We start from the raw sequence: 14,910 nt of genomic DNA, 5'->3' as shown, positions 1-14,910 counted from the left end.
AGACAACCCACAGAGTGGAAGAAAATCTTCGAAAACTATGCATCTGACAAAGGACTAATATCCACAATCTACAGGGAACTCAAAGAAATCAGCAAGAACAAAACAAACAATCCCATCAAAAAGTGGGCTAAGGACATGAACAAACAATTCTCAAAAGAAGACATACAAATGTCCCGCCAGGTGCGGTGGCTCATGCCTGTAATCCCATCACTTTTTGAGGCTGAGGCAGGCGGATCATCTGAGGTCGGGAGTTCGAGACCAGCCTGACCAACATGGAGAAACCCCATCTCTAAATTAGTCAGGCATGGTGGTACATGCCTGTAATCCTAGCTACTCGGGAGGCTGAAGCAGGAGAATCACTTGAACCTGGGAGGCAGAGGTTGTGGTGAGCCGAGATCGTGCCATTGCACTCCAGCCTGGGCAACAAGAGCGAAATTCCGTCTCAAAATAAATAAACAAACAAACAAACAAATGTCCAACAAACATGAAAAAATGCTCAACACCGCTAATTATTAGGGAAATGCAAATCAAAACCACAATGTGATACCACCTTACTCCTGTTAAGAATGACCCTAATTTAAAAACGAAAAAATAACAGATGTTGGTGTAGATGTGGTGAAAAGGGACACTTTTACATTGCTGGTGGGAATGTAAACTAGTACAACTACTATGGAAACAGTGTGGAGATTCCTTAAGAACTAAAAGTAGAACTGCCATTTGATCCAGTAATCCCCCTACTGAGTATCTACCTAGAGAAAAAGAAGTCATTAGACACTTGCACACTCATGTTTATAGCAGCACAACTGCAATTGCAAAAATATAGAACTAGCCTAAATGCCCATCAACTAATGAGAAGATAAAGAAAATATGGTGTATATATATATATACACACCACTATCATGGAATACTACTCAGCCATAAAAAGGAATAAAATAATGGCATTCTCGGCAACCCGGATGGAGTTGGAAACGTAAATTATGCTACATGAAGTAACTCAGAAATGGAAAACCAAATACCATATGTTCTCACTTTTTTTTTTTTTTTTTTTTTTTTGAGACGGAGTTTGGCTCTTGTTGCCCAGGCTGGAATGCAATGGCACGATCTCAGTTCACCATAACCTCCACCTCCCAGGTTCAAGCGATTCTCCTGCCTCAGCCTCCTGAGTAGCTGGGATTACAGATATGTGCCACCACACCCGGTTAATTTTGTAATTTTAGTAAAGATGGGGTTTCTCCATATTGGTCAGACTGGTCTCGAACTCCTAACCTCAGGTGATCTGCCCGCCTTGTCCTCCCAAAGTGCTGGGATTACAGGCATGAGCCACTGCTCCTGGCCCATGTTCTCACTCATAAATGGGAGCTGAGCTATGAGGATGCCAAGGCATAAGAATGATATGGGCCTGGGGACTAGGGGGGAAGGGTGCAGGGCTGTGGGATAAAAGACTACACATTGGGTGCAGTGTACACTGCTTGGTTGATGGGTCCACCAAAATCTCAGAAATCACCACTAAAGAACTTATACATGTAACCAAACACCACCTGTTCCCCCAAAACTACCGAAATAATAATTGTAAAAACACACACACACAAAAACAGAATTATATTTGTATCAGCCGGACATGGTGGCTCATGCATACAATCCCAGCACTTTGGGAGGCCAAGGCAGGCAGATTGCTTGAGCTCACGAGTTCAAGACCAGCCTGGGCAACATGGCAAAACCTCGTCTCTACAAAAAATACAAAAAACATTAGATGGACATTGAGGCACATTCCTGTAGTCCCAGCTACTTGGGAGGCTAAGGCAGGATGGCTTGAGCTGGGGAGGCAGAGTTTGCAGGGAGCTGAGATCACACCACTGCACTCCAGCCTGGGCGATAGAGCCAGACCTTGTCTCAAAAAAAAAAAAAGTTATATTAATTTATCTGTTTTTGAATACATCAAGATTAAAAGCTAGAAGCAACCTTTATTTGCTGTAGAGTAAGTCTGCTTATAGTACTTATTTTCCTAAGTGATGTGAGGAAAAGGTCTTTTAATGAAATTCCTAGTTTCTTATCTCTAATGGAATAAATGAATGCTTCTGACACTGCTAGTCCACTCCAAGTCTTTTTGGGCCTGAGTTAAGCACTTATTTAACAATATCTCTGTAAATTTCAAAAGAAAGCACACAAGCAAAGAAGACACTCTTCTGTTTGAATCCTTGAATGAATCCTTGCTCATTTTATTAGAAAACTTCATTATCCCCGAAAGAAGAAATGTCTTTCACTTTAGTCTTTGTACTGAATTGCTTATTCTCAATATGCCAAAATAGTAACCTAATGCTGTGAATAGATTTACAAAAAAAGAAAAGCGTCATATATACTTCACCAACAGGACTCACTACTCAAGAAAGTCTTAATCATTTTACCTTTTGGAGCAAGATTTCTAGATGCCGAATTTCTAGTAAGACTCTGATATTTTAATTTTTTTCTTTCTTCTTTAATTTGCTTTTCTTTTTGACATAATTTCTCTTCTCTCTGAATTTTTTTTTGCTCCTCGGCTTTTCTTTGATATTCTTTCCAGGCTTCCAATTCTTTAGTGGCTTTTATCCGTTCATTTTCTTTCATATCTTCTATTTTTTTCCTCTCTTCTTCTTCAATCTATAAAAATTGCAATTACCAAATTCTTTAAAATACACAAAAGCAACATTTCTTTAAATGAGAAATTAATTACAATAATTAATTATTCATACCTCTAAACTCTTGCCATTGTATTTGTAACAACAGATAGTAGTGAATTATGAATTAAAATGGGAAAGGTAAATGATTCAAGAGAAAAACCATTGGTGTTGGAGTCATGGAACGAAGGTTTTAGTCCCAGATCTACCATTAGCTATGTGATCTTACGCAATCACTTTCTCCAACCTCAGTTTACTTACCTGTACAATGTGGGCAGGCATTCAATTAGATGATACCTAAGGGCTTGGTAGAAAAAATGATAGAAATGGCACATAGATACATATGTAACAAACCTGCACATTGTGCACATGTACCCTAAAACCTAAAGTATAATAATAATAAAAAAAGTTAAACATTAAAAAAAAAAAAGAAATTTATTATTCTAGGAGTTAAGCCACTTCTCTCAAAATCTACACACACACACACACCAACACATATATTCAAATATTTGCTTTTCAACTTATCCCAAGTCTTACTCTGTCAACCGAAGTTGTGCCAACCCTTCAGTCCTAAGGACTGAAGGAAGAAGGAACAGTAGAAACGAAAATAGGAAGGATGAACAAGACGGTCTGTCTCTGGTGGGTGGAAATATTTGAAGTCTTAATCCTGCTGCAAAACCTATGTTTGCACTAGTAGTTTTCTGACACTTTCAAAGAGCTAAATATTAGATGAATTTGAAAGCAGTATCTTGTACAGGTGTGTGGCAACTTTTCTCCCTTTCACAAACTTCCCTCATGTGGGCAAGAAAAAAAACTGTGAAATAGAGTACCTAGTTGGTGTACATGATTGACTCCATGTATCTGACTTTTCTATGGTAAGAAAAATTTCTTATCTCTAACCACTAGAGAAGCACTTACTTCAATGATCAAAATGTCTGTGCTATCCAATATAGTAGCCACCAGCCACAGGTGGCTAATTAAGTACTTCAAATGTGGCTACTGAGACTCAGGAACTGAATTTTTAATTTTATTTAAGTTTCATTAATGCACATTTAAATTAATTTACATTTAAATAGGACATCTGAAGTGGTTCTAGAATATGGATATGCTAGGATGAAGGTCCCTAAATGTTGTATTACTTTAAAATAGAGATTTAACATTACGAGTATGAAACCTGTGCACTGAAAGGTGCTCTGTAATATCTACATGACATAACACTCTCTTCTAGAAGACTGATTATTTTCCTGTGAGATGCTGACTTTAAAATAAATTTCATGGGATGTTGACTGCAAACTTCCTGTAGTCCCAATTTTACCTCAGGCTTAAATTAAGCACAAAATATGCTAATTATTACTACCTATTCTAAGTTCAGAGAGTTGCCAGTGAGCTGCCAACAGATTGAACCAGGAAGAATCTACACATGGCAATGAAACAAAATTTAAATGCCTCACAATAAGGCATGATGAACACTCCGTGTTAGAGAGGAAGCCACAACCTAAAAGAAGACGACTTCACCCAGCCTAATTATATGTCTGCCTTTTTTCACTCTCTGCCCCAACACATGAAAAAGGTAGAATATGTGAAGAGTCAGACACCCTCACCTATCATAATCCCTGCAAGAAGAATAAATTTTACATGAAGTTTTTAAAACGCATAAGACTAAGTCTTAATTATCAAAAATGAGACTGTTCTTACAACGAAAAGTAACAGGAAAGTTCTGGTATTATAGCCAAGATGTAGTTAAGGGAACTATAGGTATAATGGTAATTTATAATAAGCTATATTAGAGACAGAAATAGTCCAGCTCTTCAGAGAGTAGTGATGAAGAGCAGAAACCAAGAAAGGCTTCACGGAGTAGGTAAGAGAAGGAACTACAATCAAGAGAAAAACATGAAGAAGAAAATAACACAAAGCTTATGACAAAGAGAAAAGACACTACATGTACCAAAGAAAAACAGAGTGTACACTGACCAGGCGCGGTGGCTCACGCCTGAAATCCCAGCACTTTGGAAGGCCAAGGCAGGTGGATCAGCTGAGTCCTGGACTTACGATTGGCACCTATGTGGGGGCTGGCTTATGGAATTGAGCCCGTAACCTGTGGGATCTAATGCTAACTCCGGGTAGATAATATCAGAACTGAATTAGAGGACACATAGCTGGTGTTAGAGAATTGGTAAGCACAGGAAAAACCCACAAATTTCGTGATGGAAGTGAACTACGAAGTGTTGTGAGAGTATATAAGAGGCATAAACAGTTTGTTTTTTCTCTGTACACTCTGTTTTTTTCTTTTTCTTTTCTTTTTTTTTTTTTTTTTTTTTTTTGAGATGAGTCTCGCTCTTGTCCCCCAGGTTTGAGTGCAATGGCTTTATCTTGGCTCACTGCAACCTCCACCTCCCAGGTTCAAATGATTCTCCTGCCTCTGCCTCCCAAGTAGCTGGGATTAAGGGCCTGCCACCACGCCCGGCTAATTTTTGTGTTTTTTAGTAGAGACAGGGTTTCACCATGTTGGCCAGGCTGATCTTGAACTCCTGACCTCAGGTGATCCACCCACCTAGGCCTCCCAAAGTGCTGCGATTACAGGCGTGAGCCACCGCGCCCAGCCATATTTACCCATTTTTAATAAAAGGATATAAGTCAGGAAGAGGCAAATGAAAGAGATGTCTAGGGAAAGATATCGGGGAAGGAGCACAGAGTTTCCATGCCTTCTCCCTCCAAGTGTTCAGCAACCCAGAAGTTCTCCAAACCTCATAGTTACAGCAACTTTATGGAGGTTTTATCGAGCAGGCATGACTGGGTTTTTTGTTTTTTTTTAGACAGGGTCTTGCTCTGTCACCCAGGCTGGAGTGTAATGGCGCAATCATGGCTCACTGCAGCCTCAACCTCCTGGGCTCCAACGATCCTCCAGTTCAGCCTTCTAGGTAGCTGGGACTACAGGCACATCCCATCAAGCCTGACTAATTTTTTATTTTATTTTTTTGTAAAGATGGGGTTTCGCCTTGCTGCCCAGGCTGGTCTTGAACTCCTGGGCTCAAGTGATCTACCCACCTCAGCCTCCCAAAATGCTGGGATTTACAGACATGAGCTACTCTGCCTGGTGGATTTTTTTTTTTTTTTTTTTTTTGAGACAAGGTCTTGTTCTGTCACTCACACTGGAGAGTGCAGTGGCACAACCTTAGCTCACTGTAGCTTCCACTTCCCAGGCTCATGTGATCCTCTCACCTCAGCCTAAGTAGCTAGGACCACAGGCCTGCACCACCACGAATGGCTAATTTTGTTGCTGTTGTTTTTAGAGCCAGGGTCTCACTATCTGTGTTGCCCAGGCTGGTCTTGAGCTCCTGGGCTCAAGCGATCCTCCCACCTCGGCCTCCCAAAGTGCTGGAATTACCAGCGTAAGCCAGTGGACCCAGCATGATTATTAACTCAATCTCCAGCCCCTATCAAAATGATGGGGAGGAGTGCTGAAAGTTCCAGACAACTAATCATAGCTTAGTCTTTCTGGTGGCCAGCCACCACCCAGGAGCCCATCAAGAGTTGCCTCATTAGAACAAAAGATTTTCCTATTATGTAGGAAATTCCAAGGGATTAGGAGGTCTGTGTCAGGAACCTGGGTCAAAATCCAAATAATTTAACAAAAGATGAACCTAGCACCCCATCACTCAGAAAATTACATGGGTTTTAGGAGCTCTATGCTAATAACAGGCAGGGACCAAATATATGTTTTTTATGATGTCATACAGAGATGGACAAATGTTAAACAATTCTTTTTCTTTTTTTCTTTTCTCAGACGGAGTCTCACTCTGTCGCCCAGGCTGGAGTGCAGTGGCGCAGTCTTGGGTCACTGCAAGCTCCGCCTCCCGGGTTCATGCCATTCTCCTGCCTCAGCCTCCCGAGTAGCTGGGACTACAGGCACCCACCACCACGCCCAACTAATTTTTTGTATTTTTAGTAGAGACGGGGTTTCACCGTGTTAGCCAGGATGGTCTCGATCTTCTGACCTCGTGATCCACCCGCCTCGGCCTCCCAAAGTGCTGGGATTACAGGCGTGAGCCATTGTGCCCAGCCCAAACAATTCTTAAAGATATTTTATTATTTATTTATTTATTTATTTTGAGACGGAGTCTTGCTCTGTCACCCAGGCTGGAGCGCAGTAGCACGATCTTCGCTCACTGCAACCTCCGCCTCTCAGGTTCAAACAATTATCCTGCCTCAGCCTCCTGAGTAGCTGGGATTACAGGCGTGTACCATCATGCCCGTCTAATTTTTGTATTTTTAGTAGAGACGGGATTTCATCATGTTGGCCAGGCTGGTATCAAACTCCTGACTTCAAATGATCCACCCGCCTCAACCTCCCAAAGTGCAGGGATTACAGGCGTGAGCCACTGTGCCCAGCCCCCTTAAAGATATTTTAAATAAAAATCATCTAATATAGGAAAGACACAATTTAACACAGACACTGACAAATATTAAACAATCCTTGAAGGTCTTTTAAAGAAAAATCATATAATACATGGAAGACACAACGGAGGAATATGCAGTAACAGAAAAACTCAGAAGGCTAAAATAATAATCATTGTACATAAAGGACTGGAGGCCCGGGAGCAGTGGCTCACGCCTGAAATCCCAGCACTTTGGGAGGCCCAGGTAGGTTGATCACTTGAGGTCAGGAGTTCAAGAACAACCTGGCCAACATGGTGAAACCCTGTCTATACTAATAATACAAAAATTAGGTGGGCGTGGTAGCATACACCTGTAATCCCAGCTACTTGGGAGGCTGAGGCAGGAGAATCACTTGAACCTCGGAGGCAGAGGTTGCAGTGAGCCAAGATCGCCCCACTGCACTCTACCCTGGGTGACACAGTGAGTCTCCTCAAAAAAAATAAAATAAAATAAAATAAAATAAAGAAATTTGGTTTTAGGTGTTTGTACTGTTCAAAAAAGGATGCCATTTACTACAGGCTATTAGTTTAATACAGACAGCAAATAAAACTAATAGGAGAATAATGAATAGTTCCTAAACTAAATTTTTGAAGAAGAGGAAATGTGTAATTCTTTTAATCTAGAATGAATGTCTAGTCAACAAGGCATTGTTCTTTATAAGCCAATCCCACTTGTGAATTACATGCAAAAATTGTAAATAAAACATTAGCAAACTCAGCCCAGCATTGAGGCTCATGCCTGTAAACCCAACACTTTGGGAAGCCGAGTCAGGCAAATTACTTGAGGTCAGGAGTTAGAGACCAGTCTGGCCAAAATGGTGATAACCCATCTCTACTAAAAATACAAAAATTAGCTAGGTGTGGTAGCGCACACCTGTAATCCCAGCGATTCGGGAGGCTGAGTGAGGCATGAGAATCGCTTAAACCCAAGAGGCAGAGGTTGCAGTGAGCTGAGACTGCGCCACTGCACTCCAGCCTGGGTAACAGAGTGAGAGTCCATCTCAAAAAACAAAAACAAAAACAAAAACAAACTAAAAAAAAATATATGCAAACTTAACCTAGGAAAATATTAAAATTATAATACACCTTAATCAAATAGGGGTAACTTAACCTAGGAAAATATTAAAATTATAATACACCTTGATCAAATAGGGTCTTTCTTACTTAAGGTATTAGGAAATCAATAGAGAAAAGCAATATGATGTCAGTGTATGCCAAAATGTCAGTTGATATTGGGAATAAAAATAAGAAATAAAAATTTATAAGCTGGATAGAAGGACCAAGACTACATTATACTTCATGATGAAATACTAGAAATAGCCGGGTGCAGTGGCTCACACCTGTAATCCCAGCACTTTGGGAAGCTGAGGGAGATGGATCACGTGAGGTCAGGAGTTTGAGACCAGCCTGGCCAACATGGCAAAACCCCTATCTCTACTAAAAATACAAAAATTAGCTGGGCGTGCTGGCACACCATTGTAGTCCCAGCTACTCGGGAAGCTGAGGCAGGAGAATCTCTTGAACCTGGGAGGTGGAGGTTGCAGTGAACCTAGATCACACCACTACACTCCAGCCTGGGTAACAGAGCAAGACTCCGTCTCAAAAAAATAAAAATTAAAAATAAAAGAAATATTAGAAATATTTCCAGCAAAATCACTAAGGCAAGTATACCTAATGTTTTACTATTTTCCTAGAGGTCAGAACCTAAATGATAAGCTTTTAAAAATAAGAAATACAAATATAGATTACAAGGAGATAGAATTGCACCATTTGCAAATAATAGTACACTACTTAAAATAACCAAAATAATAAACTGACAAACCAAAAGTAAGTTCAGCAAGGCAGTCACATATAAAATCAACTAGCTGGGCGCGGTGGCTCACACCTGTAATCTCAACACTTTGGGAGGCCGAGGTGGGCAGATCACAAGGTCAGGAGTTCAAGACCAGCCTGGCCAACATGGTGAAACCCTGTCTCTACTAAAAATATAAAAATTAGCCAGGTGTGGTGGTGCATGCCTGTAGTCCCAGCTACTCAGGAGGCTGAGGCAGAAGAATCGCTTGAACCCAGAAGGTAGAGGTTGCAGTGAGCTAAGATTATGCCACTGCACTCCAGCCTGGGCGACAGCGTGAGGCTCTGTCTCAAAAGAAAAAAAAAGATCAACTTATACAAACTTATAAAACAAACTTCCCTACAAACTGGCAATAAATAATTAGAAACTACAATGGAAACATTAATTTCATCAGCAATCACCAGAAAAACATAAATGAATAAGCTTAGCAAAATATAAGCAAGTCATAAGGCCAGGCGCAGTGGCTCATGCCTGTAATCCTAGCACTTTGGGAGGTTGAGGTGGGCAGACTACCTGAGGTTGGAAGTTCAAGACCAGCCTGGCCAACATGGTGAAACCTCATCTCTACTAAAAATACAAAAAATTAGCCAGGTGCAGTGGCGCGCCTCTGTGATCCCAGCTACTCTGGAGGCTGAGGAAGGAGAATCACTTGAACCCGGGAAGTGGAGGTTGCAGTGAGTCAACATCACGCCACTGCACTCCAGCCTGGGCTACAGAGAGAGACTTCGTCTCAAACACAAAACAAACAAACAAAAAATATAAAAGCAAGTCATATATGGGTGTTAAATAATTTTGCTGAGAGATGTAAAGTATATCCAAATAAACGGAGATAAATGCCATGTTCCTGGAGGGAAATCTCAGTATTATAAATATGCTGATGCTCTGCAAATTTACAAAGTCAACGTAAATTCCATCAAAATACCAAGAGGACTTCTTAGGAAACTTGCTAAGTAAATATAAAATTCATCTGCAAAGACAACATGCAGATTTTGTGGCAACATGAAGAGGCTGGCAATTCCCCTCCACAAATATTAAGGATAAAATTGGATAAAATATCAAAAACAACCATTTCAGGGGACTGGAAATTAACCAAAAGAAGACTACAAAGAGAGAAGTCTTTAGTCTAGAAAAACTGCTAAAGTTCTAAGTATGAACAGTAAGAAGCTGTGCCCTTTGGCCTGAGGTTGCTCCTAACACCCCCTCCCAGCTAGGATGATGAGTCTGGCAATTTTACAGGCTGAGTATCCCTTGTCCAAAATGCTTGGAACTAGAGTGTTTCAGATTTTGGATTTTTTTCAGATTTTGGAATATTTGCAGAATACATACTGGTTGAGCATCCTTACTCCAAAAATCTGAAATCCAAAACGCTCCAGTGAGCACTTCCTTTGAGCATTGTGTTGGTGCTCAAAAGTTACAGATTTTGGAGCATTTCAGATTTTGTATTTTTTTATTATAAATGCTCAACCCATACCAACATGAAACTACCAAAAAGAACGTAGCAGCTTGTTGCCAAAAAGGGTGGGCTCATTTCCGGGTAGGGCAGTGAAAACCTGTAGCTTTGGTGGATAAAAGTGGTAGGCTTGGTTGGGAATAAAGATGAAAACTTTGCAGTTGGTCTGAGGTTGAGATCCTGGTTAGGATAAGTGCCTACGTAGTCAGAAATTTAATGGAAAGATTATGTAAATGAGAGAGCTACGGATGCATGGTGAGCCTATCACCTTTTAAGGCTCTCATGAGACAATGGATAGAAGACAACAAAATGACATGTTCAAAGTACCGACAGAAAAAAACAAAACTATAAACCACAAATTCTATATTTAGCAAAACTATTCTTCACAAGTGAAAGCAAAATTCATTCCAAGACAAATGAAAACTGAAGGAATATGTTGCTAATAGATCTGTTCTATAAGATACACTTTTTTAAAAAAGGGCAGGGCATGGGGAGGTGGCTCACACCTGCAATCCCAGGTGTGATTTGGGATGCCAAGGCAGGAGGATCGCTTGAGGCCAGAAGTTCAAGACCAGCCTGGGTAACACAGAGTATCCCCATCTTTACTAGACAGGCATGGTGGCATGTGCATGTAGTCCCAGCTACTCAGGAGGCTGAGGCAGGAAGACTGCTTGAGACCAGGAGTTCGAAGTTACAGTGAGCTAAGAATGTACCACTGCACTCCAACCTGTACAATAGAGTGAGACCTTATCTCTTAAAAGAGAAAAGAAAAAAAAAAAAGGTACACTAAAAAGAGGTCTTCAGGCTGAAAGGAAAATGATACCAGATATTAACTAATTCATATCTGTAAGAAAGACTGGGCCGGGCGCGGTGGCTCACGCTTGTAATCCCAGCACTTTGGGAGGCCGAGGCGGGCGGATCACGAGGTCAGGAGATCGAGACCATGGTGAAACCCCATCTCTACTAAAAATACAAAAAAAAAAAAATTAGCCGGGCGTGGTGGCGGGCGCCTGTAGTCCCAGCTACTCGGAGAGGCTGAGGCAGGAGAATGGCGTGAACCCAGGAGGCGGAGCTTGCAGTGAGCCGAGATCGCGCCACTGCACTCCAGTCTGGGCGACAGAGCAAGACTCTGTCTCAAAAAAAAAGAAAGACTGAAGAGTATGAGAAATGGTAAATATGTGGGTAAGCATAAAAGACAATACAAACAGATTTTTTTAAATGTCTTCTATACGTTTTAATAGAACATGATTCAGCCTTAAAAAGAAATTCTGACACAAGGATGAACCTTGAAGACAAAGTATGCTAAAAAACATAAAACAGTCACAAAAGCACAAATACTGTATAATTCCACTTATATGAAGTACCTAAAATAGTCAAATTCATAGAAACAAAAAGTAGAATGGTGGCTGTCAAGGGCTGGGAGGATGGAGAATAGAGAGTTATTGTTTAATGGGTACAGAGTTTTAATTGTGCAAGATGAAACAAGTTCTGGAGGGCCAGGCACGGTGGCTCATGCCTGTAATCCCCACATTTTGGGAGGCCGAGAGGGGTGGATCACCTGAGGTCAGGAGTTAAAGACCAGCCTGGCCAACATGGTGAAACCCTGTCTGTACTAAAAATACAAAAAATTAGCCGGGCATGGTGGCACACGCCTGTAATCCCAGCTACTCGGGAGGCTGAGGCAGGAGAATCACTTGAACCCAGGAGGCAGAGGTTGCAGTGAGCTGAGATCATGCTACTGCACTCCAGCCTGGGCAACAGAGTGAGACTCCAAATCAAAAAAAAAAAAAAAAAGAAAAGAAAAGAGTTCTGGAGATGGTTAGTAGTGATGGTTGCCAATATACTTAATGCCACGGAACTGTATACTTAAAGATGGTAAATTGTATGTTAGTTATATTTTACCACAATTAGAAAATAAACTTTTTAAAAAGACAATATATATATTTTTGCTTTCTACTCTTTATTTATTTAAAAACCTAAGATTTTTAAACAAACAATGATTTTTAATGTAAAATCGTAACACATATTATTGGGATTACAACAAATATATATGCATATACACATACCTGAATGGCACTAATAGCCCAAAGGTAGGAGTAGAAAATGGAGTTATATTAGAGCAAGTTGCTATATTTTACTGGAACTGAGTCAGTATTAGCCTGAAGTAGATTGTGATCAGTTAAAGGAACATGGAACAACCACTGAAAAATAAATTTTAAAAATATTTAAAAATATATGTAAGTATGTATGTATGTATGCGTGCGTGTGTGTATATATATACATATATATGCATGTTTTATATATATATAGGTAAAAAATCAACATAGGAACATCAGTTTAGGCTCTGACATGTAAAGAGCTTAGAAGTTGTCACTCCTAGCTGGGTGTGGCAGCTCATGCCTATAAATCCCAGCACTTCGGGAGGCTGAGGCAGGTGGACCATTTAAGGTCAGGAATTTGAGATCCACCTGGCCAACATGGTGAAAACCTGTCTGTACTAAAAAAACAAAAAAAAAATTGAAAAATTACCTGGGCATCATGGCAGGTGCCTGTAACCCCAGCACTGGCGGATTGACTGCCCCAGCTCCCACGGAGGGGCTCAGTCAGTCAAGACTCTAGCAGTGCAAAAGCAGGAGCTAGATGAAGACTGAAGGGGCCCAGGGCCTTCCTCACCGCCCCTGTCCAGGAACATCATCATTACTACTGAAGATCCCTGGGTAACTCTGGACACGACGGGTACACAGATTCAGTTTCTTTTTGATTCAGGGGCAAGTTACTCTGTACTTACTGCTTATGCAGGAAAGCCTTCCACTAGGACAATGACTGTTATAGGAAATGAAGGAAAAAATAAAGTCAGGCAATTCACCCCTCCTTTAACCTGCCAATTTGAAAAACAAATTTTCCAGCAGGGGTTTCTAATAGTACGAAGCTGCCCAGTCCCCTTGTTCAGAAGAGATTTTATGGTTAAAATAGGGGCACTGCTACAATTTAAGCACTGCCTGGGTGCTAATGGTCAGTGATGCAGACAACGTTCCGGACCATATCAACAAACAGGTTAACCTGCTAGCATGGTATACTGGGAGGCCTGGAAGGGCTAGAATGGCAGTGCCAGTCAACACACAGCTTAAAGGCCCCAGTCATTATCCCAACCAAAAACAACACCCGATTAAGCTGGAAGTCAAACACACTGCTATCCCAATCCCAGCCCAATCTTGGGCCCTTGAAAAAATATCCCCAACCAAATCTCCAACTATAAGAGAGGAGCTCCTTTCAATTTAATGAACCTGCATGACGTATTTGACTCCAAAATTACGGAAATGACAAAGGTTACAGCGACAAGACAAGCAGTAACCCTTCTCCAGTCCTATCAAATCAACCTTTCTAGAGTTGCATCCCCTCAAAAAACCATTAGGGGCCCAATATCGATGCACACAGAACTAAAATTCCAGGCACCACTTTGTATTAAAAGAAGCCAAAATTTTGGTCAAGCCCTGAGTACCTTGAAATATCTTCAATGCAACCACCCCCTAGAGATTAACCTCTTAAATGATCATGTAAGCTACGCAGTTACGCAGACTGCATCATTTAGAAAACTTGTACGGTTTTCATGAAAACCACCCTTAATTAAGGGTACTTTAAAGGATATGCAGTCTAAGTACTGTCAGGCTAGGCCCACTAGCTGTATGCACATTTTCCCTTGGGAAGGCTATACTAATCCTGAGACATCCAGTTGCCTTTTAGTTCCCCAGTACAAAAATGGCCCTGGGTGTTAGCTGGGGGACACTAAGCATAACCACCTAAACTGGAAGAACAAAACCACTTGGGCAACTCAGAGTACTACCAAGTGTTGCGGGAAGTCAGGGATCCCACAAACGGAGGGACCAGCTGGAGCTGCAGCAGAGGAACATAAATTGGGAGATTTCATTTTAATATGGACATTTATCAGTTCCCAAATAATACTTTTATAATTTCTTATGCCTATCTTTACTTTAATCTCTTAATCCTGTTATCTTCATAAGTTGAGGATGTATGTCGCCTCAGGATCACTGTGATAATTGTATTGACTGTACAAACTGATTGTAAAACGTGTGTTTCAACAATATGGAATCAGTGCACCTTGAAAAAGAACAGAATAACAGCAATTTTTAGGGAACAAGGGAAGACAACCATAAGGTCTGACTGCCTGCAGGGTCAGGCAAAAAGAGCCATATTTTTCTTCTTGCAGAGAGCCTATAAATGGACGTGCATGTAGGAGAGATATCACTAAATTCTTTTCCTAGCAAGGAATATTAATATTAATACCTTGGGAAAGGAATACATTCCTAGGGGAAGGTCTATAAATGGCAGCTCTGGGAATGTCTGTCTTGTGCAGTTGAGATAAGGACTGAGATACGCCCTGGTCTCCTGCAGAACCCTCAGGCTTACTAGGGTGGGGAAAAACTCCGCCCTGGTAAATTTGTGGTCAGACCGGTTCTCTACTTTCGAATCCTGTTTTCTGTTGTTTAAGATGTTTATCAAGAC

At 41.0% G+C, this 14,910-nt stretch overlaps 1 protein-coding gene across 8 annotated transcripts in view; it reads right to left on the bottom strand.

The window, feature by feature from the left end:
- The window catches only part of DNAAF4 (dynein axonemal assembly factor 4), an 83,954-nt gene that overhangs the window by 54,068 nt on the left and 14,976 nt on the right, over window positions 1–14,910 (bottom strand). For all 8 annotated transcript variants that reach the window (XR_010120805.1, XR_008657816.2, XM_055279221.2 and 5 more), the window contains exon 4: window positions 2,403–2,634. Coding sequence is in view for 6 of the 8 variants with exons in the window: in XM_055279221.2 (XP_055135196.1) it covers window positions 2,403–2,634 (232 nt within the window). In the remaining 2 variants the exon portion in view is untranslated. The remainder of the gene's footprint in view (window positions 1–2,402; window positions 2,635–14,910) is intronic.

The sequence above is a fragment of the Symphalangus syndactylus genome, chromosome 5, assembly GCF_028878055.3.
Source record: "Symphalangus syndactylus isolate Jambi chromosome 5, NHGRI_mSymSyn1-v2.1_pri, whole genome shotgun sequence".
In the NCBI taxonomy this organism is placed as follows: Eukaryota; Metazoa; Chordata; class Mammalia; order Primates; family Hylobatidae; genus Symphalangus; species Symphalangus syndactylus.
The sequence above is the reverse complement of the archived record's forward strand: the minus strand, read 5'-3'. Positions and strand labels throughout refer to the sequence as shown.